General features: G+C 39.8%; 1 protein-coding gene across 1 annotated transcript in view; it reads left to right on the plus strand.

Moving 5' to 3' along the window:
• Window positions 1-809: 809 nt before the first annotated feature.
• The window catches only part of FAM81B (family with sequence similarity 81 member B), a gene marked incomplete at its 5' end in the record, with an annotated part of 54,524 nt that continues 28,231 nt past the window's right edge, over window positions 810-27,102 (plus strand). The window contains 5 exons of the mRNA XM_055312761.1: window positions 810-882; window positions 1,336-1,433; window positions 4,255-4,319; window positions 17,463-17,706; window positions 23,571-23,689. Of these exons, the coding sequence (XP_055168736.1) occupies window positions 810-882; window positions 1,336-1,433; window positions 4,255-4,319; window positions 17,463-17,706; window positions 23,571-23,689 (599 nt within the window). The remainder of the gene's footprint in view (window positions 883-1,335; window positions 1,434-4,254; window positions 4,320-17,462; window positions 17,707-23,570; window positions 23,690-27,102) is intronic.

The raw sequence follows: 27,102 nt of genomic DNA on the forward strand, positions 1-27,102 counted from the left end.
GAAATACCAAGTCTGAAGAGCTTAGCTTATCACTAGAAGTCATACTGCTGAAGCAAAAAATCACAGGCGGTATTTTTCTGTGGCATCTAAGTTTGTCATTTGGAATCCTGAACATTACATGTCCCCAGAGCAAGGCAAACCTGGCACCATGATTTGAAAAAGAACCAATAATAAAATGTCTGTATACGAGGGCCAGGTAGTATTACCAAAATATGCAGATTCCAATTTGAGAACTCAGGAAAATATTTCAGAGCTGAAACAATCAACATCTTTTTTACCATATAACCAAAGTTTTCTCTACAAAGCCCAAGTTCAGTATTTTAGTTCATTCAAAGCCAGGACCCACCACACCTGTCGCTGTGGCTGCATTCTTTGCGAGACTCCCCCTAGTGGCCCACAAGAGTCAGCTTCCTGAACGAGCTCAGTGGGAGAATGATCGGGGAGTTCATTGCCGTTCACTCTCTTTATCTAATTTGATGGAAATTGGTCTCCTATCAAATGTGAAGGCAAAATCAGGGGAAGGGTGTGAAATGTCAGTCTAGCCGCCCCCACCCACCCAGCGGGACCAGGAGGTGAAGGACCTAGTGATTTATTGAGCACTAAGAAAAACTCTTAAAGCTCTGAAATCCCAGGGACTTGACCTAAAATGTGAGGGCCAACCTCACTGACATCACAGATCCTTCCTACAGTCACAATGCTACTGAGCCACCCTGGGAAGATGACCCAGAAACATAAAGACTTTAGTCAGATTGCAACCAAATTTCCTCAGAGCTTTGGCTTTCTGGAAGACAAAATAATAATTTAAAAAAACCCTCTTGCTCCCTTTCAAAAAAATCAGATCAACAAAAAATAAAGCCAGGAAATCAAGCGTCATGAACTCAGGTATTTATCTCATGGATTACCCAAGGTCTCTAGATTCTCATCCTTTACAGGCTTATTTAGATTTCTTATTACATATAAACTAGGTAATAAATCCCAAACAAGATCCTTGGATGGCTTGGGCACAATAGAGTGAGAAATCATTTCCTATTATTTTATAACAATTTGATCTAAATGTGCATCTCAACAAAGTTTCCTAAATTCTTAATGGACAATTAATTCTTCTGGGACAATAAATCCTTCTAGCTGATGGGTGTGATGGGTGTGATGGGGGCCTGGTGAAGAACTGAGGTAGGGGAGAGAAGAAGAGAGGAATGCAAAATCAATTAGAAGCCTCCCTTAACCTTCACTGTATGTACGGAAAATGCCCTTAATTAAAAGAAAAGAAAATTAACCACCACCGCAAAAATTCACCTGCCTTAGTTCCTGATCTGATTCAGCATTCTGGTTGCCTAGATACAGATGTAAACAAAAGTGCCTCCCAGACTCCAGAGGAACAGCCGAAGAAAACTGATGGCCCCCTTCCCGGCTCAGTCAATGACCAAGAAAAGAAAGCAAGTACTTTTAGACGTTCATAGCAAAAGTAGAATATTTTGTTCAGCTTCTTTAAAGCTTAGCATTGTTCAGAGAATTCTAAGGAGTCCTAGAAGAGTTGTTTTTCTTTTCACTCTACCTACATTTCCTGTTTGCTCTGCTTTGACAAAGTGACTGATGACCACGTGAGCTGAAAAGAGAAAGGGTCTCAATTTGTGAATACATTCGTTGGACTGACTTAATCTGCAGGGCTAAGTAAGAACAAAAAATTGATAAATATTTTCTATGAAGATGCAAAAGAAACTAAGATAAATTCAAGATAGAGGCTTTATCTGTCAAATGGAAAAGAGAACAGCTAAAGAGGTTTCTTTTATTGGTACCTGTCATTAATGAAAAAGAACATTCAAAGCAGCAGTTTTTTTAGACCTCACCAGGGATGCAGCCTCTGGTGATAAAAAGAGAACTGGAAAGCTAGCCCAGTATCCAGCACTGATTTTTGCTCTCTGTTGGCTGTAGCACACACTGGCTGTGCAACTTCCAGCAATTACTTAACCTCTCTGTTTCCTCTTCTATGAAATGGGCTAATTAGGCCAATCATATAAAGATGTGAGGTTTGAATGAACCACTAAGATAAAGGTTATGGCAAGTAAAAGGGACTCAGTCAATCACTATCATCATCATCTAGATTATCTGAGTAAGTCTGCTACTTCTCTAATCCTCAGAGTCCTCACCTTTAAAAATAATCATCTTAAATTCTTTCTGCACTAAAGTAGCATTTCAGTCAAGACAATGACTTCCACCTTATAGAAGATCATATATGTCAAAGTATTTTATAGGCCTTAATTAAGCCATAAAGGAACACAACATTTTAAAGTATTATTATAAAACAGGTGAAAACTGACATATGTAAAAAGTCGGTGTTCATAGCCACCGCGTTGTTTGTGAGAATTGTTATATAATTACATTCTAGCTTGAAGGAATAGGGATGAAACAGAGCTGCTTCCTATAGTCAATTAGTGAAGATATAAAACTTCACATACTCTCTTAGACACATCAATAACTGCATAGAAGAAAGAGAAAACAAGTTGGCCTCAGTGTTAACAGCTTTTACTCTCTCTAGACAGTACGATTGCAAGAAGAATTTTCTTTTTTCTGTATCTTTTCTGTGTTTTTCCAAATTTTCCTCCATTATCAGGTTTAACATTTGTTCCTTTAAGAGTATGCAAGTTGTAGCTGTGCTTTTTTTTAGAGGACTATTTACAGTCTTCAAAATAAGATTTAAAAATAATATAAAAGTAAAAGATATATATATCCAACTGCTTCACTTGAGAAGAGGGAAGGAGACAATAATCCAGTAATTTAATGTCCTTGGACACAATATTCAGTCTTTTATTCCACAAGAGGGAATAAAAGGGCTACTAGGTGTCAAACATGTGAGGCCAGGGAGCAGCCAGTTGCTTGAAGGAATAACACAGACAGACTCAGGCCAGGGTCACCATGGAGGGGTGAGAAGGGAAGAGCTGGCATTGAGTAGGCCAGCAGTCCAGGACCCAGTTCTTTTCCAGCTCGAGACTGGAGTCAAGACACAAACCAGGGTAGAAGGCCCAGTCATGCTCTCTAGGTAGTTAGGATGGTTTCCATAACATGGACCCCTGGGTGCTCAGTGGATCAGTGTATCCATCAGTAGAGGAAGACCTCTCTTCAGAGCATCAGACCCCACTTAGCAATGGGGAGAGAGGGCCTAAAGCATTATCATGGCAGTCACTGGCTCCATTTTGAGCAGCCTCAAGCCTGTCCTGGTTGCCCACCACCAAGCAGGCAGGATCAGAGAGCCTACCTATTGTCATGGGTTATTTATTAGCTCCTTATTAATAGACTTACTTTTTTTTTAAGTTTTATTGGAGGAGAGAGCTTTCCAAGTAAGTCTCTTGGATGTTAAATTAAGAAGTAAGAAGTGGTAGTTCCTTAGGCATTTGCAAAAGGAATGATTTCTGTATGTGGATCTTAACTACTCTACTAAACCAAGAAAAAATGTCCCAGGAAACTATTTTGTTCAAGTTTTAAACTGAGGAGGAGTACCACTCATTCTCCCCCTAACTGAATCCAGTTCAGTGATGGGATATTAAAAAGCATAAATCTGTGTCTGGCTTTTGATCTTAAAAATAAAGAACATTAGAGTTTAGAACAGTTTTAGCATATGCCAAACAGTGAGTGCATTTGGTGGTCTCTTTCCTCCTGGAAATGCTGGGAAATTATGAACTTTGATGCAAGGGGAACTTTCTAGTAGTACCATGTTACTGAATTAGTTAAGTGTTCATATGGCCAGCTATGTTAAATACTAGTAAGTTATATACACAGCTGTGCTCCTCTTTCATTTCTCATTTACTATAATAATCTGATATCCAGGCTTCTTAGAAAATAAAATTACCTGGGTAGACTAGCTTTCTAGTTTTGGACTTTGTTTTTGAAAAGTAATTGATTCCCCTCAGAAATTAGCATATTGGAGTAAATTCACTCTGTGAAAACTTCTTTAGTAACTCAGCCGATAATCATTGGATATTCCACTTAAAATTGTTCTAAGAACAATCCATGGCTTTGACTTGTCCAGAAAGTTTTTCCTGACTGTGATACCAATCTATGAAATGAAACTCTCTATTATCTTTCTAGAGCTTGATTTTGGTTTTAGTTTCTAGAAATACAGATGGGGCATTGCAAGTTTGACTGGAATGATGGTCTACAGCATATATTTTGTTTAAAATTATTTATATAAAAATAAGATAGATAAGACTTACCTATAAAGTAAGCTAATGATACATTTTAAACCCATGACCTTTGTTTTAGGTAAGATTATCTCCCGCCACAATGTCAACCAAGAATTCTACAGATCTAGTTGAATATGTTGACAAGTAAGTCTGTAAATTGCAACTGGTTTTAAGTATTTACTACATTTAATGATTCAGCTAGAGATTAAAGTGCCTGAGATCTTTGAGTTCATCTAAACTGGTTCTCTGCTTTCAGAAGAGACTGCATTAAGCAACTTCAGAAGGTGAACCTCTCTGTGTTAGGCCTTTCTCATTGACAAAACAAGCCAATTTTACAGCCTCCTCTTTAAGTAATTTCCATAGGTTCCTATAGATTATGCATCATAGAACACAGGCAATGAATGACACATGAAAAGATCAGAGTTAACCTTGACTTTCAAAATACACCGAATACATCTATTAACATTACATTATAAAAACTCAGAAAATTTTAAGCATATTAAATTAATCATCAGAAAATTTTGTTTATAGTGCCATACCTGGAACTCATCCAGGGAAGGTCCACAGAAGAGGGACAACTCTAGAGGCTTAGAAATTTGTCATCATATTGATACATGTACAATGTCCAAAAGGTCCTCGAATACCAGTTTGTAAAGGTGGGATCACAGAGGCAATGCATAGTCTATTGAGTTGTTTTCTGTTTTGTATGTCAAAGGAGGATTTCGTCTGTGGCAATAATTAACATTTTTAGGGCACCTACAATTTCATCTCAGGGCTTCCACTAATTGTCTGTATAGCTTCAGTCAGTCCCTTAATGTCTCTTGTCTTTGGGTCTTTCATTTGCCAAATGAAGAGGCTAGATTAGAAGCTCTCCCAGACTTCACTGTAGCTTTAAAATAATTCTGATCCTAAAATATACATTATGACTACAAAAGAAAAATTACAAGCAAATGAAATGAGTCAATGAGAAGAGAAATTGTCACCTATCCAAATACTGGATTTTCATTTTTTAAATATTACCTTTAACAATGAAGATGATAACAATTTTAAATTCACGAGTTTTGATCACATTCTGCTCACAAGAGCTTCCCTGATCCTTAGCCAATTGAAGTAACACGCCACAAAAACTTCAACAACAGAATTTTAGTCCCTCTTTTCATGCTGCCCATAACTTGTATTTGCTTATGTGATAATAAGGCCATAATTTAGGGAAAATGAAACCAAACAAGGGAAAATGATTTCTTTTATGTTTGAAAATACAATATTTGGATAGGTGACATTTTTTCTGAGTAAAGGACAATGAATGTGGTAATACACAGAAATAATCATTTCACATGGATATGCTAGCTAACTTTGCCGTCCAAGGAGGGAAGGGAGACTTGTTCCTACCTGAATCTACACAGGACATAATGGAAAATAGAAATCATTCTTCAGATCTGTCAAATTCCAGGATGAACCCAAGTGGGTTTCTTTAGCTCAGGCTGCTGACCTACATCCCAGGAGACAACAGAACAAGTTCCTGGAAGACAGTGACGAACTTAAAAAGATATCCCCGGAAATTTTTGCCATTTCTTGGATCCCAGAGAAACAGAAATTAAGACAACAGAGATTCTATAATTCAAAACAAAAGTATAATGAGGATAATCTAGTCCCAACGTTCATTTCTACCTTGCTCTCCCCCCGAAAGCCCTCTCTTGCAGTCTAAGCCATATGTCTAGAGCTTCTATGTTCCAGCTGAGATGGTTAGTTTGTTTTTAGTTTGGTTTTGATCTTTCCCCTGTAATCTCCCAGAGCAGGCTGCAAGCTTCCAAAAGGCAGGGATTATAACCTTATGCTTTCTGATACCCCTACTTATCACAGTGCATTGAATTTTTAATTTTTTTAAATTTTTAATTATTTACGATAGTCACACACAGAGAGAGAAAGGCAGAGACATAGGCAGAGGGAGAAGCAGGCTCCATGCACTGGGAGCCCGACGTGGGATTTGATCCCGGGTCTCCAGGATCGTGCCCTGGGCCAAAGGCAGGCGCTAAACCGCTGCGCCACCCAGGGATCCCTGAATATTGATTCCTGTGGAACCATAGTTGATAGGCTTCATGGAGAGCCGGGGCGGGGAGCAATTGAATCTGTAAGAGTCTGCTTGGTGCAGTGGACTCCTGGGTGGCTGATTAACTGGAAAAGCAAAATGGCACTCAGGCATTTCAATCATCAGTGTAGATACTTCCAACTGACATGTTGAGTCCAATACAATAAACATAAAAAACAATTTTTAAAATGGCTGAATCCTTCAAGGCACAGCAGCCATTGAGCAGCAACAGATTTATTGATATATGAACAGGGTACTTACACAAGCAAAGGTCATGATCAACTCATTGAACTGCCTGAAATATATATTACATATTCTGAGGCTCTGCTTTGTAAATCTGTAAGGGAATATTGATAGGAAATCCTAAGAAACGAACACCAACCACAACCAAAAAGGGTAAAAATCCAGCAACAAAAGCATAATACACACCCTGTGAAAAAGGTTTGGTGAGAGACATGCATCAAAAAGATTGGCAGACCAAGTGCTTTTCAGGGCTCTGCTCAACCTCCGGCAGTTGGAGCGACACCCACACATTATTAGTACTTGTTAAATGTTAGGTCATATTAATAATCCATGGAGCAGGGGAAGGCGGAAAGCTTGCAATCAATTCTAGGACAATTATGGTGACACTCTAATAAAGGCAGTAAATAATTCTGATTGCCACATGTGTTCCTTGATTCACAAGGACGATGTGGCCAATGCTCATTTAAGCTTGATGGAACAGGAAAGTCCAAAGCCTTTTTTTTCTTCTTCTTCTCCTTTTTCTGCTGTTGGAAGGAGCACTGCACAGAGGCCAGGCACCTTGGGTCCACTCTTTTTAAAAAATTTTTTTTAATTTATTCATGAGACAGAGAGAGAGGCAGAGACACAGGCAGAGGGAGAAGCAGGCTCCATGCAGGGAGCCCGATGTGGGACTCAATCCCAGGTCTCCAGGATCACATCCTGGGCTGAAGGCAGGTGCCAAACCACTGAGCCACCCAGGCTGCCTTCCACTCTTGAATCCACCTCTGATTAGCTATAGGACCATGAGAAAAAGAGAATGTCTTTTCTTTGTGGGCAGTCTCTGTCTCTGCTATAAAAGGGTGGGTGGGGGTGGAGGCTTAGGAGCAGATGAGCAGCCCAAGTCTCAAGGGCTGTCTGTATTCACAGATCCAGATTTCATTTCCAGGATGCAGATTAGAGAGCTGCCTCTGTTTGCCACTTCTCAACTCTGTTCATAATTTCTCATAAACATTCTTTTATGTAATAAAGTGGCTAAAGTTTAAGAAAGTGTATTATTGCCCCCATGGGATTTAATCTTGAATAGAAAACAAACTCTGCTGATAAATATCTTGATTGTTCTTCAATTGACCCTGCTAAAAAAATTTTTTTTAAACCTCTGAATCATATTACTTCTAAGGTTTCTTCCATCCCTAAAATTCTTTGGTCTTCTAAAACTGGTTACTACCTTTTATTCACTTAACAAACACTTATCGAGCATTCACTATGTGCTGAGCAGTGTGCTGGGCACTTAGGGAATCATCAGGGAACAAACACAAAGACCCCTGCCCTCATGGAACTTCCATTCTAGAGCAGGAGGAAGAGACATGCAGGGTTCAAGAGCCTGTCAGGGTAGGGGCAGGCTCCTTGAGAAGTCAGGTGTGAGCAAACCCCAGGAGATGAGGGGGTTGGCCATGTGGACCTGTGTGGGAAAAGCAAAGTCTCCAAGGCCAGGATGCTCCTGAGGTGGCTGAAAAGGCAAGGGGACAAAGATGGCTGGAAGGAAAAATGAAAAAGTATACACATCAAGTAGCATGCCCTTGGGCCAAGGAAATGAGGTTGGTTGGTACTGAGGAGTTGTGCAGGCTATTCCAGTACACATCTCAGGAATTTCTCAGGAGAACACTCTCTGGGAAGATAAGGGGTCTGGCTAACAGCCAGAGGATGCTATTGAGAAATTTGGATCCATAAAACTATCAGTAAGTGAAATGGGCAAAATAATACATGATTGATGATGATTTCTCCTTGTGAGTCGAATATAGCATCAGGGTCTGGGAAGTATTTTTTTTCAAGGTTTTCTCTTACTATCACAGCAGATGTTTTATTATCTCGTGAAGCATTGCTTTTCTTTCTGCATGATGAAGACAGATATTTCACCTCACAGTACATGAGAAAGGAAGACAAAACCCTGGTGGCTGAGCTTTCTATGGGCTGGGTCATGTTGGGTTGGAAATCTTTTGGGTTTTCTTTGGCAATATCATATCCATTCATGAGGGCAACTAGCTCCCAGGTAAGAAAGCTCCAAATAGTCTGCACTGCTGCTGAAGGAACAAGCCCTCTGGGTTTGCTAATAAATTTTTTTCTGACCTGGCAAAGCCTCTTGCACCCTGCGCAGCATCCTGGTCCCACTAACCATCTTCACTGTTAAAGCTTCCAGTTCTTAGCCCATGGTAATCTTCTCATTTCATCCTCTCAGTGACCCTAACAGGGGCATCATTATCTTGAAGATGAAGACCCTGGGGTTCAAAGGAGTCGAATTATTTGTCCAAGGGCATACAATGCTACGACAGAAACTAGATTCTTTTTTTTTATATATAAATTTATTTTTTATTGGTGTTCAATTTGCCAACATATAGCATAACACCCAGTGCCCATCCCGTCAAGTGCCCACCTCACTACCTGTCACCCGGTCACCCCCACCCCCCGCCCTCCTCCCCTTCCACCACCCCTAGTTCGTTTCCCAGAGTTAGGAGTCTCTCATGTTCTGTCTCCCTCTCTGATACTTCCCACTCATTTTTTCTCCTTTCCCCTTTATTCCCTTTCACTTTTTTTTATATTCCCCAAATTAATGAGACCATATAATGTACGTCCTTCTCTGATTGACTTACTTCACTCAGCATAATACCCTCCAGTTCCATCCACGTCGAAGCAAATGGTGAATATTTGTCGTTTCTAATGGCTGAGGAATATTCCATTGTTATACATAGACCACATCTTCTTTATCCATTCATCTTTCGATGGACACCGAGGCTCCTTCCACAGTTTGGCTATTGTGGACATGGCTGCTAGAAACATCAGGGTGCAGGTGTCCCAGCGTTTCATTGCATCTGAATCTTTGGGGTAAATCCCCAACAGTGCAATTGCTGGGTCATAGGGCAGGTCTATTTTTAACTCTTTGAGGAACCTCCACAGTTTTCCAGAGTGGCTGCATCAGTTCACATTCCCACCAACAGTGCAGGAGGCAGAACCAAGATCCTAACCCAGAAATCTATGTCTAGTTACTCCAAAGCCTATTGTCTTCACCACTCCTCTATCCACATCCCCTGCCAGCTATCTTCTCAGTGTGTGTATGTGTGTACCCGTGCATGCACACACACATGTCACCTGCAGGCCATCTCTGGTGCATGGAAGATGTGATGCAACCCTAGATTTCTGATCTTCCTCCCCGCGGGCCCCTGTGTGAGGTGTGGCCAGCCTGGACTCACAGCATCTCAACTGTGCCCAGGAGGCACTTCCTTCAGCCTCAGGTTAGCCTCTTATTCCTCTCTAGCACCTTCTAGATTCCATCTCTAGTCCCCCAGCCTATGATGGGCAAGACCCTGGGTGTGGGTGGACACAGCTACAAGACCTGGGCATGACCCACAGACCCCCACACTGGTCAGGCCAGGGGCTACCCAGATGAAGCTGAGCGCCTCCTACCCAAGGAGGCTGTCTGCATTCTTGCTACACCTAAGAACTTCTGCTCAAGTGAGAGAGCTGTGCTGAGATGAGGATGAGGCCAGACTCAGGTCCTTAGAGCAGAGAGGGAGCTCATTCAGCCTCTGAGCCTCAGAGGGGACCCTGAGAATTCCACAGAGAGATGTAACTGGTAATTACATAACATATCCTGAGAAAACACAATTTAACAGGAAGAGCTACTCGTTAGTCTAAGCAAAGTTGCTCTGATGTAGGAAAAAGAGCAAAATACACAGGTTAAAATGTTTCCCAGCTGAGTTATTGCCAGTTTCCAAGCCTCCTTCTCCTTCTGAATTGAGGAAAAATCTCACCCATGTACTTGTGGGGGATGATATGAAATAATTTTTATGAAAGTGACAGGTTGACTAAAAGCATCATATGGAAATAAGATTGTGTAATAATAAATTCCTTACAAGAGATATTTATTGCCTCCCAATTGGAGGTTAGAAGTCTGAAATCAAAGTGTCAGCAGGGTTGGTTTCTTCGGAGAGCTCTGAGGAAGAATCTATCCCATTCTTCTCAGCTTCTGGTGACAGCTGGCAATCTCTGGTGTCCCCTGGCTTCTAGATGCATCACTTCAGTCCCTACCACCATTTTTACACGGTATCCTCCCTGTGTCTCCATCTTTACATGGTCATCTTCTTATAAGGGCATCAGTCATACTGGATTATGGACCCACCCTACCCTTTCATCCTAAGTAAATACCTCTGCAATGACCTTATTTCCAAATAAAGTTACATTCTGAGGCACTAGGAGTTAGGACTTCAACATATCTTTTTGTGGGGATACAATTCAGCCTATTAGTCCATCTATTAATTACTAATAATCATAATAAGAACATACATATATGACACCAACAGTACCAAGCACTTCAAGTACATTAAGTAAATTGATGTCTTTCAAGCAGTTGGGTCAGGCAAGAGTCATGACCTCCAGAGGACTCAAAGAGCTCTCTTCTGAACAACTTAAGGAAGGTTAAAGATAGTAAGTGGTGGAGACATCATTTGAACCCTGGTCTTCAAACTCCAAATGCAGTGTTCTTCACCCTGGAGACTCACATATATAACACGTACACGCCCAGTATTAGCAAAGCAATAATGGAAAAGTGTCGCAAAAGCACAAGTGATAAGAACTCCAAATATCCTCAAAACAATTTGTTGCTATGGTTTACACACGCTTTGCCTGTAAGTGTAACCCACACAGAGGCTCTGGAACATCTGAATGCCTCTCGCTAGAAAGTCAGTCACAACAAGTGCGGCATTAATTCTGTAGTTTTATTGAAATTTTTACTAACATGAGGTGTTTGCCTCATAAAGTATAGAACTTTTTGCTAGAAACTATCCACAACCAGTCTTCTTCTCCAGTCTCTTCTCAGCTGTGTCCCTATTTAGGGTCCCGTCCTTTCCAGGCTCCTCCATGCAGACCTCCCACTGGCACAACCCCACTGGCTTTGGTCTGCCTCTTCCCAGACTATCCCCATCACTCTGGATTGCCTCCCCTATGGCCCTAAAACACTCAGCATCGTGTAAAAGTCAGCAGTGGAGGCTTCTCTAGCTGCCAAAATCCATCTGCCAGGGTGGTTTTCAGACATGAGCAACAGAGAAACTACAGAAAATGTATCTTCAATATCATTGTTCCTCATTGGCTTACAGGTTATTTTTGTGAGGCACCAAAATGTTCTGTAAAATTTCCACTTTATGTGTGTGTGTGTGTGTGTGTGTTCTGCAGGACTCTATGCACCAAGAAGGGAGCTGGTGATAATAGATCTCACAAAAATGAAAATTTTCTCAGTTATGCTCTTCATTGTTCTAGAGAAGGGCTTCCATTTTCAAATCCTTGCATCTTGAGTATTCCAGGTTGCCAAAATGGTTATCAGAACCTCCCGAGTAAATTTAGTGCTCTATTCACAAGAACAGAACACGCAGAGAAGTGACAGGCTCTCTGTACCGATGCATCTGCCAGCAACAGCACAGCTGGTGCAAGTCACACCGAATCGCAGAGAAATAGAACTCAGAGTTTGTGGAAAATCTGTTCACATTCAGTTGTCAGCTACATAATCAATGATTTATGTAAAGCCCGAATAGCGCTCTGAAAAGGCCCCTGGGAGTTCTTTCTCCTGTGGTTAGTAACTCCGTCTGGACCAGTCTGGAATATCCAGTCATTGCTTTCCTGTCACAGTTAAATTTAGATAGAAGGCCCACTGATATAATAGACTAATAAAACAGTGGATTTGGCTTTGTTTCTAACTTACTGAAAGAATCCGAGTGGCCACATCTTGTTATTCAGTTTTTAGGCATTTGGATGATCTGATGTGTTGAACAATGATATCAGGAATCTCTCTTGGAAGATTGAGAATGTTCCTATGTGTGTGTTGCTAGTTGTTGATTTTAGAAATGTCAACTGCAAAACAGCATTCTCTTTTGTTACGGTAATGGAAGTGGAAAAAATAAACAAGTGCTACATTTATCTTGCAGGAATCATGTAAAAAGAACTAAACGGAGCATTATTTGGGGCTTCATTAAGCATCATTAATAAATAATAAAACTCCCAATTTATAGTAAACCTTAAGCATGAAAAGAAATCTCCAGAAGGAATGCTCTCCATTAAGTTAAGTATAAAATAACTTCTAAAGATAAACTTTGAAAGCTAAAAGAAACCATAGAGTCCATCATTTATAGGTCACTTAATGTCCCCATGGTTGCAGGAAAATACATGTGCATAGTATCAGGTGCTGCCCTTCAATGTGCCAAATCGCAACGTCATCAAGGCCAATCATGACAGGCAAGACTACAGATGGGCATCTGAGCAGGGGTGGCAGTCCTGTTCCCTTGGTCCCTCTGCTGGCTTAGATCTGCTTATTCCTCGTGCTCTTTCTGGATACAGTCTTGACACCAGCCAATATCACCTCCAGAGAGTGTGTGAACGCGGGCTCCTCTTAACCCTGCAGCTCTAGGGCGCTGGTTTCACCACCCCCACCATGTGCCTATCACATGAACCATAAAGAACTTAACAACCATACAGCCAAGTACACCTGTTAGCCCCTTTTAAGATGAATTCATTGAAACACTTGACCCGGGTCACTGATGCACATGACCGGTCTTAAATAAATCAATGATGCTCAATATTCAAGAGACATTTAGAAACACCGAAGTGCTTATTTAAAATATGTATTCTTGCTGTGTCCCTCTCTACCATCAAAATTATGATCTAACAAATCTATGGTAGAGCCAAGGGATCTGCATGATAACAACTTCCCTCCCTTCTCCACCCCCATGATACTAATTCAAGTTTCTTTCTGAGAAACACAGAATTACACTAAGCTCCTTCAGGGACAGACCGTTATATATTATGCATGGACTAGAGTAGACATTTAGTAAATACTTACTGATACATTTTTATTCCAACCGTCATTTTTATTGGTAGATTATTAGACATGGATACAGTGCTTTCAGCGACACATAACACAAAGTCCAACCAAAATGGTTGATTAGCTCACATTTTTAAAAATCTAGGGTTTGGTTCATTTAGAGGCTTAACCTCATCAAGCAGGTGTTTTCTATCCTTCCTCCCTGCCATCCGATTCTCCCTCATGATCACAAGATGGCTTCAGCAGTTCCAGACATCACACACAGACATGACAGCTTCCAGCAAACAAGGGGGAAGTTTCTTCTTATGTATCTCTTCTTGAAAGCGAAGAAACCTTAGCCAGAAACCCCACAAGAGGTTTTTCCCTTTCACCTGACTGGCCAGGATTGCTTCATATGCCCCTATTTAAACCAGTGGAATCTCAACCTCGAAGAATGAGACCACCATGATTAACTTGCCCCCTGCACCAAGGACATGGGCAATGGGAGGATGAACCAAAGCAGGCAGAAGCAGTGGGGTTGGGAGGGTGGCTTTTAGGAGTTAACCACGAATGTCTGCCACGCTGAGAACACTTAAGAGCATACAAATACTAAATTTTGACAGGAACGCAGCATAACTTACAAGTATCTGTATAGGATTGTAGACTAGGGACCAAACACTCTTTCACTGGTACATTCAGGCTGAAGATTGTGCAGAGGTCAGAAAGAAGCCCCCACTCGAGGAAGATAAATCTGCAGCCTGCCACTAGGGTATGTGTCACCATCAGCAGGGCCTGACATCCTCTTCCCTTCCACCTGTGACTCATACTTCCATCCAGGGGAGCACCGTCAGCATGTTGGGGCTTTAGAGGAATGGATTTTATATATATACGAGGTTCCATTTGCTAATTTTCCAGAACATTTTTGAGCCAAATGAGTGGAAGAGGGAATTTAATGAAAGCCTTAGCAAAGCTTTGTTTCCCAGAGGTGCAGGTGAAAGGAAAGAGGAGCCTCACCCAGGCTGAGGCTACTTGGTACTGCTTAAGAGAAGAAACTAAAACCCTTGAGGCTCTCACAACCTGTGGCTTTATGGCACCATATCCAGCACCCCCCCCCCCAATTTCCAACAATTGAAAAGTCCAGCTAGAAAAACCAGTCAGTCAATAAATACTTACTGACTACCTACTACATGTCAGGCACTCCCCTCAGTGTTGGAGACACCGTGGAAAACAAATTAGATAAAGCCCCTGTCCACAGGACACTTTCATTCTAGCGATGGAAGGCAGAAAATGACACAAGTAAGTAGATAATTTTAGATAATGACAAATGCTGGGGAGAAGATGACACGGGGTGTTATGCTGGACAGTGCTGAGGGGAAGACTTACCTGAGGAGGGGATACTGGATTTGAGACAGACACCATGAGAAAGAGGCGGCAATGAAGTGACTGCAGGGAAGAGCATTCCAAGTGGAACAGCGAGTGCCTGGGCTCTGAGTCAGGACCTAGTTCGGCGAGGACAGATGGAAGATTCATGTGGTTGAGTAAGAGAGAATGGATGGATGAGTGGGAAAAGCTGAGGTTGGAAATGAGAGCAAGGATTTTATTCTCAGAGGATGGATAAGCCATTGGAGGGTCTTAGACTTTTAGAAGACCACTCTAGCTGCTGGTGGAGGGTGCACTTTTTGCTCAGACACAGAAGTAGAGGAGTTAATAGTGGCCAGGACCAAGAAAGGAAGGAGGAACTCAGGAGGGAGTGGATATGGACCCCAAGGACACCTCCATGTCTCCATGTGTCATTTCTGCTTCCAGGCCATTAGCTCACAGGAGTAGCACTAATCAATGCTTCCCCTGCTTCTGCTTATTATCTCTCGGATTAGAGGAACATAGAAGGGTTAAGCTTAATATTTAATTCTGGAGCCTCATAGATGAATTTCAAATTTTGACCCCGAAATCTGAATTCTGTGACCATTCCTTCTGTCTGGTAAATTTCCTCATTCTGGCCTCCCAAACCATGAGTTCCTTCCTCAGCCATTTCATCTGTCATATGTATCCCATCTTTTTTTCTTTATTTCAACCATTATAGTTTTTACACCTAATATTTTTTTAAAGATTTTATTTATTCATGAGAGTCACAGAGGGGGGGGGGCAGAGACACAGGCAGAGGGAGAAGCAGGCTCCATGCAGGGAGCCTGAAGCGGGACTCGATCCTGGGTCTCCAGGATCACACCCTGGGCTGCAGGCGGCACTAAACTGCTGCCCCACCAGGGCTGCCCTACACCTAATATTTTTTACTTGTTTACTTTTCCATGTTTTCCACTTTTTAAAATTTTCATTCTACTAATATCTTCCCTCCTTTTAATGTTTATTAGCCTTTTTAAAAATGTCTTGTTGCATATAACCTGGTATTTCTCTTATGTAGGAATCTAAAATCTAGCAGATTATTTGTGGGCTAGTTGGTTTTGGAAAACACTGTGCTTCTCAAAGGTCTTACTGTTTTGGCCAGTGAGTTGATTTCCTGGGGGTTGTGAGCTCCAGTAAACTCAGGGGGCAGGGTTTGGATGAGCACCGGGCACAGGAAAACCAGGATCTGATGGACCACTCCTCATCCTACAAAATCACTTGTCCTCTCAGGTCTTCACCTTTGCTCCTCAGGAAGAAGTAACTTTAGGAGACCAGTTGCTTTCCCTCTTCTGGGGCCTGTGAGTAGGACGGTGTAAAAACAAATGCCCAAGGTCAATTGTTCCTCACATTTTTTGTTACTGTTATTTCAGCTTCTTGCCAATGCAGGTCGTCTGCCTTGTCTGATCTGACTCTTGAGGACACTTAAAACTAGAATCTGAAATTTCACACAAATAGAGCATTTGTCCCAAGTCTCATTAAGGGGAAGAAGCAAAATCAGAGCTACACCAGTCCTTCTTCCCCACTGTATCTCCCACAGGCTTGCTGAGCTATCTCTTGCCCCAGACCCAAGTAGCCATCTGACTGAGGTTGGGTTGCCCAGGAAACAGAGATTGGTGAACAGAAGGTTCAAATGGAGTGTTCCAGCGTCACTATGGGGAAGGGAAGGAGAAAGAATTGGGAAGAAAGTATCATCATACAATTCCACAGGGAGCTCTGAAGCTAGGATGGTCCTTGCAAGTTGTTCTGAGATAGAGCACGTGTGCCAGTCCTTCATACATTGACCAATCACTAATTTCAAGCTACCCCAAGAAGTGGGCATCGCCTTGGGCAAGGTGACTCTCTTCACGGAGACAGCACTCCCAACACTTGGGGGAAATGTCTCCCCTCCTTGAAAAGGGAATTGGGGGGCACACCATGGCACCTACTCCACCATCACCCTACACATTCACCGGTTTAAAACGGCCCCAGCTGCCAAGGGTTTTTTGGGGGTTTTTTGTTGGTTTTTTCTTTGTACAGTTTTCTAATTTTCCTTTCTAGATTCTCCAAGGTTTTAGGAGGAATTGAGGACAGGAAGCCAGCAGTCATACTAGGTCAGCATTTTGATCAAGACTCAGGAAATTTTACTCCTGAGGTACTGTGTAACTCATTTCCTTTCTTCAGAGACGAGGTCACAAAAACAAGCAAAGTAAATTCAATAAAGAAAAAGACAAAACAAAAGTTGCCTGTCCTTCAAGAAGCTTATCTGTGAAAGGAAAGAATAATACATTAATACCAATAGGGGATGTCAGCATCTTGCATGTTTCTTTACCAAAATACTAAAGAGATCTAGCGTCTCCAATTTCTTTTTCTAATTTACTGGGTTTACTTTTTCACTAAACTGATTCTTTTGTAAATCTCTGCCTTTGATCTATTATTTTTTCCAGCTTAGAAGGCAACACTGTCCTCAATGTGGAATTTTCAGGTATTGAATTTATGTAGATCCAGCTTGGCTTGTTAGAATAGTGGGTAAAATATAGGAAACATGAACAATGCATAATGTAAGACCAAGGCAGAAGTCAGATCTTTTTCTTAGATGAGACACAAACCAAGATTCTAACCAGGCAGGTGCTTAGAGTCCTTCTAAACTTCCAAACTTCTCCCAGGTGAGACAATACTGGTGTAGAAGTGAAGATGCAAGTTCTGGGTCTGGCTCCTCCAACTCATTCTTTTAACACCGCTGGTGTTGTTTCCTTTTCCTGACCAGGGGTCATTCTTTTCTTCCTGTGATTCCAAACACCAACAGAAGTCATTTAGAAGACAGACTGAACAACCAGGAGCGTACCATCACCTTTCTCCTTGAACAAGCCTTCCGCATCAAGGAGGATATCTCTGCTTGTCTTCAGGGAACACATGGCTGTCGAAAAGAGGAGTCGCTCGCCAGGAAGCTACTGGAAAACCACATTCAGACCATCACGAGCATCGTCAAAAAACTCAGCCAAAATATTGAGGTAGTTCTTTATTTTCTATATGTTGACATCATTGCTTGTCAACGATTGTCAACCACCAATACCATCTTTCACCTAGAGAAGTGAATCACTATGGCTTATGCTTAAATGATTACAATGTGTTGCCCCAGAGGAAAACAGTTCAACTTTTCAACTGCTCATTTATGCCAAAAAGTAGAAGGAAATTCTATTCAAAAAGCATTTAATATCTATTCTGTGACAGCAGAGAGAATTGTTTAACAATATGTCAGACATTGTGCTTAGGTGCTCATTTTAATCTAAATCTCCAAGATTCTTTTCATGTAATCATTTCAAATAGAGGTTTTCATAATGATGGTTCATAGACCCATCACAGTCTGACCCCAGTAATCCATCTCTCCATCTCCTAACCCTGGTCTTTCTTTCACTGTGGCTCCCAGCTCTTTCTGGAACATACCAAACATGTTCTGGCTTCAGGGCCTTGCCACTTACTACTCGCTCTGGCTGAATCATCTTCCGCTAGACATTCCTATGAAATGTTCTTCATTTCCTTCAAGTCTCTGCTCAGCTATCATCCTATCAGAGAGGATTTCCTTGACATTTCTATAAAATAGCACCTTTCCCCACCAGCAGTCATAATCTCCCTTAAACCTTACTTTTTAGATATCCATAGCACCTATCCATCTGATAAGCAAACTACCATAGTCTGTATTTATTAATTGCTTGTTTTCTCCTTCTAATATATAAACTCTGTGAAGGCATGGATTTTGTTTTCTTCATCACTAAATCCCACACCAGATGGCAACAGAACTTGGTAGGTGGTTAGCACTCTACATATTTCCTGAATGAATGATATTCAAGGTGTTAAAGGAAAAATAGTTTCTGATCAAAGGAGAAATTATCTGGGTTAAACCAAGATAAATAGGTTTTTTTACTACAGGTCTTTCAGTATTCTTAAAGTGCCAATGGGCCTGATGAATCTGGGTTAGCAACTTGCAGGCAAGGATCCCAGAGATTGATTACTTTTGAGGAAACTGACTAAAAGTTTGCAGAAGGATCATGAGATTTGATAACAATGTCTTCCCACAATAAATATCTTCTTTTACTATCAGAGAATATAGTGGATTTGACAAACAAACAAAATTCATGCAATTAACCCAAACAATGCCTTCCTTAGGACTTTATAAGGCTAAGGACATCTATAATTTGTTTTCCATCTGTAGGGTCTGGCAAACACCATAATGCATTAGAGGGAGTATAGATTAAAAATTAAAATAAGATTTTAAAAAATCTTAGTGAACTTTTAAGAGATATTTTATTGGTATTTAGCATATACTGAACTGACCCCAGTGCTTAAGTCAGTGAACTTCTCAAAGTGGTCAAAGGTTGTTTCTAGGCATACTAGTGTTAAGAAAGTGACAAGAGGTTAGTGGCTCAGTGCCTTTAAGATAATGACAAAATCAAGTACAGCACTAGTGCTAAATTAAGAAACCAATTTCAAAGTCAAAACTTGTTGGTAACTGAAAAGAAAATAGCATTCTCAGAAATATCAAAAATGCTTCTAGGCTTCTAGAATGTTCTATATTTTGATCCAGGTGGTTGTTACATGGTTGGTTATATTTGTCAAAATCCATCCACATATACACTTTAATTCTTTTAACACATATGAATTATACCTCATTAAAATACTCTTAACATTAAGGGGGAAACTTTTCCAGATCTCCAAGTCTTGCTAAGAACTTCTTTTCCTAGAATAATTGATTGTCTTAGATAAGCTCTGAAAAAAGACAAAACATTTTCCAAAAACTCTAAAATCTCAAAATATTTGCCATCCTGTTAAGGGGTTGGTGTATAGAGCGAAAATGAGGAGAACTGGTCTGTGTAGAAAACTGAATTAGGAAATATCTGAAGATAACGTATTTAAAATATTATAAAGAAGAAACTATTAGGCTACTTCCAATAAATAAGACTATAAAATGCCAAGTGCTTTACAAAGAAATAGATGCTGTTCAAGTATTTTTTTAAAAACCTAAACTCCTTAGCCAGGTCAGCCCATTGCAGACTGACCAGCAAGATAGGTTCTAGTGAGCTGAAACTTGACTTGGGCCTTTGAAAAGAATGAAAAAAAATGTTTTTATCAACCATAATTGCAACAGTTAAGTTGCTTGGTCCTTTTTATAATCAAATTATTTGGCTTGCAAGCTGGTAACTAATTACAAACTTTAAAAGTAATTTAAACTCAAGAAAAGGAAAAAAATAAAAAATAAATAAACTCAAGGAAAGGGAATGTTATGTATAGCATTGCTTTCTTGGATTTTTTTCCCCCTTCAACTTATAAAAGCAATGCTTTTTCATTAGAATCATTTTGAAAGCTTAGAAAAAAATTTTAAAACTGGGGCGGGGGAGGTGGTGGGCAGGGATTCTCATCATTCCACCAGCAAATGACCATTTCTACAAACACCCAGAGTCATTTCCCTCAAATCCTTCCATTTAGAAAGCTGAGACTACATTTGTAAGCACAATCTTTAATATAAAATTATATTATAAACTCTAACATGTCATTAAAGGTCTTTGCATGGTGCATATACCATGATTTGCTAAATCATTATCTTAATATTAAAATATCTTTGTGCATTAATGTATGTCTGTATTTGGCTTATTTCCACAGTATATATTCTTAGAAGTGAAACTCCAGGGTGTGAACACTGAAAGCTCTTGATGCGTGCTGCCAAGCTGGTTTCCGGAAAGTTTATGCTTACTTACGCTTCCATTAGCATTACATGAGAATGCTTTTTCACTGCACCCATGGCAGCATTGTGATTTATTATTTTAACTTTGCTAATTTGATGGGATAGAAATGAGATCTTTCTCTTTTTCTCACTTTTTAAAAGTGACTATAACAATTTGCATTTTCTCTGTCAGTCATCCATTAATATATTTTACCAATTTATCTTTGGAGATAAATCTTTTATCTTTTAGTACTTTTTAATTTTTATCGATTTGATGAAATGTTTTATTAAGGATAATAGCTGGTGGTGCCCTGGTAAATGTTTAACAGCCCAGCAATCAAATACCTTCTGGAGAATAAAAACTTGATTTGTAATGTTTGCCTATTTCCATGGTGTTAATGCTCTCATTGGGATTGATTTCAAACACCAAAACACCAAACACAAAGATGGGAAAAGATAGGCATAATTGGCTTTCTCCAAGAAGTGTATGTTGATTGTAGCACAGAACTGAAATCCTGGGCAATAATGTCTGTTATGTTTTTCCAGTTTGTTGTTTATATCTTAGTTACACTTACAATGTATCTATTAAGTTTAAGTTTATAAGGTTAAACATTCCAATATTTTGCTCTGTGATTTCTCTCATTTTTAAGAATTGAAATTTCTTCCTTTAGGACTAAAATTACCTCTGCTATTTTTATGGCTTAGCTTTTTTTAAGAAAAGTTTTTTTTATTTATTAAAAGTTATTTCATTCATTTATTCATTCATTCATTTATTTGAGAGAGAGAGAGAGAGAGAGAGAGAGAAAGCCAGAGAGCATAAGCAAAGGGAATGGCAGAGGGAGAGCGAGAAGCAGGCTCCCCTCAAAGCAGGGAGCCCCATGCAGGGCTCGATCCCAGACCCCAGGATCATGACCTGAGCCAAAGGCAGACACTTAACCTTCTGAGCCACCCAGCAACCCCATGGTTTAAGTTAATATTTTAAATCTATTTTTCTAAAATCTATATTGATGTGTTATGAGATAAAGATCTAAATTAATTCTGAATAAATAACCAGAGATCCCAACACCATTTGTGAAATTCCTCCCCCACTGTTTTGTGAGCCTCCGGTATAGCGTATCTCTTTCTTAGATTTACCAAGATCTTCGCTACATTACATTGATCTATTTAGGTATGCATATCTATTTAGCTACATTGATTCATTTATCCTTATCTCATATATTTTAGTGTTTAGTAGGACAAGTTCCCTCTCATCACAAGTCTTTACCAAAACAAAGCAAAACAACATCTATCACTAGGGTCTACATATCTGTCTCTCCTCTCTCCCCAGTAATTCACGTGTTGAAATCTAACGTCCAATGTGATGGTATTAGGAGGTGGGGTCTCATGACTAGGACTAGGGCCCTTCTAAAAAAGACCCCACAGATCTCTCTAACCCCTTCCACCACATGAGAACACAATAAGAAATAGGCAGTCTGCAACCAGAGAGGGCTCTCACCCAGAACAGGACCATGCTGATGCTGACGTTCTGACCTTGGACTTCAGCCTCCAGAACTGTGAGAAATAAACTTCTGTTCTTTATTAGCTACCCAGTCTGTAGTATTTTGTTAGAGCAACCTGAACGGACTGAGAGAACTACATGCAAGCAAAAAACAAATGAAAACAAAACTCTAGCTAGTGTTCTTAATACTTCTATGTTTTCAGTTAAAATTTCATTTGCCTTTGGGTTGTCTCAACCTGCCAGTTTACAAATGAGAAAGAGCCTGTATATGATCTTTAAAATTTCTATCATTCATTTGCTACAAATATCCCTCTTTTCCTCAAAAAATTCATAAATGTGGATTCCTGGGTGGTTGAGTGTCTGCCTTCGGCTCAGGGCATGATCCTGGAGTCCCAGTATCGAGTCCTACATTGGGCTCCTTGCATGGAACCTGCTGCCCGCCCCCCTCTGTGTGTCTCATTAATAAATAAATAAAATCTTAAAAAAATTCATGAATGTAATTTAAACATAGTTCAGGCCTTGGTCAAATATAGCAACTAAAATGTTTTCCCAAATCGTGAACTTAACCTTTTCTTTATGAATAAATACAAATTATGTCACGTATCTCCACTTTACAGTAGAATTTGTTTGAATGTCAAGATAGAATTTTTTTCTATGGACCAGCAGAGTTTTTCTTTTCTTTTTAAATTAATATTTACTTATGAGTCTGGAGAAATTTTAAACTACTATTCTTGGAACCACCAGCCTGGTAGTGTATAAGACAGGCTTCTCTATTTCAGAATACCAAGAATTACTGAAGCCATGACTAAGGATACACAGGGGCAAAATGTGAACCCACTTCAGGCCTCTGTGTTCTCTAAAACACTGAGAAAATAAACCTTTTTTCACTCCGAGTGAAAAAGTCTGATTCACATTTGCTTTTGTTAGTTGTATTAGCTTCACTGTGCTTCTGAGTCAGTCTGTAAAGTCAATCAGGGTCTTGCCTGATACCATATGAAAGATCCCTTTTTCTAAACCTACCACCAATTCTGAAATAGGTTATTGTGAAAAGCTTTTATATCAGTGATGGCCAAATGGAAACCCATAGCTGTATGAGCACAATAAGTATGTTTTATTTGGCCCATATCATGTTTATAAAAGATTTTGACTAAGATGTCTGTACTTAAAAATTGAAAGATTTAGGGGTGATTGGGTGGCTCAGTCAGGTAAGCTTCCAACTGGGTTTCAGCTCTAGTCATGGTCTTGGGGTTGGGGGATGAGGCCTGCATTGGGCTCCATGCTCAGTGGTAAGTCGGCTTGGGATCTTTTCTCTCCCTCTGCCCCTCCCCCCTCACTCATGCTTGTGCTTGCTTGCTCTCACTCTCTCTGAAATAAACAGATCTTTTTTAAAAATGGAAAGATTTAACATAAAATCTATATTTGGACCGGTGTTGAAACTCTGTTGAGCCATTATTCCTACCTGGCAACCATCTGCTGGAATCAGGCCATCACCGCCTCCCTCAGATAAGGCAGGGACCGCCTCTGCCTGACATGACTCTCTCACTCATTTATACTATCAGCCCAGTCAGGAAAAGCATTCAATTTTGCAACCTCTGCTTTAAACCATATTTTCTTATCATGTGTGATGAGAAATTAATGGGAATTTATACTCAAAATTACAGATTTTGGAAGACCAAATAAGAGTTCGAGACCAGGCGGCCACAGGAACTAATTTTGCAGTACAGGAGCTAAACACCAAACACCTTCAAGGAGTTGGAGATCTTCGAGGAAGAGTAGCCAGGTGAGAAGAAGCATCTAACAGTCAGTTATTGCCCACTGAATTCTTATTCCCAAATAAGTTCCATACACTAGAAAAGTAGATATTGTCTTTACATTAGGCTAAACTATCAGGTGGTAGTTGAGAAAGTATAGGATAAATTTGAAAGCTTTATTCCACCTGTGAGACTCAAGGGGTCTTATAAAAGACCCCTTATATACAACGTCCAGTTTGGTTCCATCTGAAAGTGACAAGAATCATCTTGTCCATAAAGCCCTCGAGTGTCCAAATGCCAACATCTATACAAAGACATGGCCTCACAGCCACAAACAAAATCCCCAAATGTGTCAAATTCTAACAATTAAAACATTTAAAATATATAAGATTGACATATAAAAGTCTAACAAAAGAGACTTACTTTCAAATGGATAAAATTTTGAGTAACATCTTTCATATGATATTTCCAAATCAAAAGAATTAATGCTATGTGGGTTAGCAAAAATCTGTGGGTGTTGACAATGGCAGGACCATTCTAGTAGGCATATCAAAGATCACTTGTGAATCACTGACTTAGACACTTTTGCAACTCTACATCTTCCACCAGCACCTCATTCTTCTCTCCTGGAATACCTGACCTTCATCTCGTTCATCTGCTCTGAAGTGTTAGTGACCACATAAGAATTAGGTGATAAACTTCTTTTAGACAGTCTACAACAAAAAATGTGTTAAGCTACATGCTGTATGCCATATAACCGTATGCCCAGACAGTGTGCTAGAGTTCAGAGATTCAATACATGGTTCCCTTCCAATTTGCCAAAACCCCAGGTTTGTGTGTACCTGGGAAAATAACTCCAAATATAAGGAATTAGATGAACACTACAATGAGAGCCTGTGGTGCCATGGGAACACCCAAATTAGATTGAGGCATAGGGAAGTCTTCCTGGAGGAGGTAACAGTTGAGATGAGTTTTGAAGGATCCATAGCTAGTTAGCTGGACAAGGAAGGATGGAAAATGCACTTCATTTAGGAGGAATAATATGTGCAAAATACATCAGGGATGAATTACTGTGGCATGTTCAAGGGGCTACTCGTGAGAATGGTGTTTTAGTTTTGGTATTTTGGGGTTTGCATTTAGGAAGAGGTGGGAGATGAACCTCACAAATGGTCTAGGTTAGAGACTGAGGAGTCTTGTGGGCCACAGTAAGAAGTTTGAACTTTAAGTAGAACATTATAAATAACCACGGGAATATTTTAAGTAAGGGGGTGACATATTTAGCAACATTCTCTAGTAGCTGAATTGCTGGGGTGTGGAAAGGAAGGTGAAAATGAAAGGAAGGCTACTGCAGCAATCAAAGTGACAAATGTGAAGGGCTTCAACTAAAGCACTACCCATGAAAGGCCAGAGCAGGTAACAGACATTAGGAAAACAATCTATAAGAATAGTACCTATGTGTATACACACAGGTATGCAATTATATTATTTATAAATATATGTTTATGCATCAAAATATACAAAATTCTGTATTTCACTATATAGTGTTTGATACACATAAAGGGCATTTTATAATATCTGGATAAGTCATGAAGCAAGATAATAAAACAAACACTAGCAAACCCACAATCATACTTAGATGTGCCATGATTTCGCAAAGATAAACGCCAAACTTTTGTTTTGCATAAAACTTGGAATTTGGTTTCATTTGGTGGTATGTTGATGATGCCCCAACTATTTTTTTCTGCAAACCGCTTACAAACCTACTATACTATTTTTGTAAATCTTGCCTTACATATAAGATTTAAATGAAACCAAGACATGAGTGGAATACTATCAAGAACAAGATGCACAATTCTTTTTGCTCTGCTTCAGTTTATTTTTTTTGTCTTTCTTAAAAACAAAAATTATATTTGAAGTCTATACATGATGACTTAATAGATACATGTGCATACTAAAATGGTTACTATAGTCAAGCTAATTAATATATCTTCTCTTCACATAGTTACTATCTTGTGCATGTGATAAGAGCATTTAAAATCTACATTCTTAGCATATTTCCATTCTTCAACACAATATTATTAACTATAGTCATCTCTAGGTATATTTTTCCTACCTAACTATAACTTTGTACTCGTCAACCGACGTTTCCACATTTCCTCCACCTCCTCACACTGGAAACCACCATTCTACTCTCTGCTTTTATGTATTTGACTTTTTCAGATTCTATATAAGATCCTGTGGTTTTTGTCTTTCTGCGCCTACCTTAATTAACTTAGCATAATGTCCTCCGGCTTCATTCACGTATTCGCGAATGGCAATATCCCCTTTTTGAGTCTAAATAATTATTAAAATGTGTGTGTGCTTGTGTGGGTATTTCACAATTTCTTTATCCATTCATCTGTCAACAGACATATTTTGGCTATTGTGAATATTGCTGCAATGAGCGTGGGAGTGCAGATATTTCTTCCAAGTACTGACTTCATTTCCTTTGGATATAGATCCAGAAGAGGGGTTGATGGATGATGTCAGAGTTTTATTTTCAGTTTTCTGAAGAACCTTCATCCTGTTTTCTATAATGGCTCTACCAATCTATATTCTTACCAAAACTATACAAGTGTTTCCTTTTCTCCACATACTAGTCACCATTTGTTATCTTTTTATTACTTTGGTAATAGCCATCCTAACAGGTGTAAGATGGTATCTCCTTGTGGTTTTCATTTATAGTCTGCTGATGATCAGTGATGTTAGGGGCCTCTTCACGTACCTGCTGGTCATTTGCATGTCATCTTTGAATAAATGTCTATTCAGATCCTTTGTCCATTTTTTAATGTTGTGGTGGTTCAAAGCTCCCTCTTTGTGCTTGTTTGTTTGTTTGTTTGTTTGTTTGTTTTGGTCCCAAAGGACTTGCAAATGAGCCCATCAGCTCTCAGAGCTGGGTGATTTGGAAGCCAGTCTTTCCAGTGGCAGCTATAAAAGTCGGGGTGCTAGATGTGTGGTCCAAACCCTTCACTCCTCAGGGAGAAGCTGGGATTTCGGGGTCCCCTCCCAATTGTAAGGAAGGCACTGTGCCAAGAAGATTTACAGCATAAATGTGTCAGCTTTTCCTATTCACTTCAATTTGGGTGTTTTCTTAGTTGCCTGTTATGTAGGAGTCTTTAAATTAGTTTCTGGATTTTTCTCCGAGGAAACCGATCAGTGTATAGCTATTTATTTGGTGCATTCACAGGAGGAGGAGAAACCAAGAGCCTTCTATTCCTCCATTTTCTTCTTCAATTGTTTAATTACCTTCCCCTTGAATCCTACATAGTGATTTTCAGACAAGGATCATATTTTTTTCCTTGGAATGTCTCTGTTTTATGAAAATTTCTTAAATCTATTTGTTAATCTGAGACAGAATCTGGCTAAAAGTCATAAGACTTAAATTCACTTCCTCTCCTGTTTC

This window comes from Nyctereutes procyonoides, unplaced genomic scaffold (assembly GCF_905146905.1).
Source record: "Nyctereutes procyonoides isolate TBG_1078 unplaced genomic scaffold, NYPRO_anot_genome, whole genome shotgun sequence".
In the NCBI taxonomy this organism is placed as follows: Eukaryota; Metazoa; Chordata; class Mammalia; order Carnivora; family Canidae; genus Nyctereutes; species Nyctereutes procyonoides.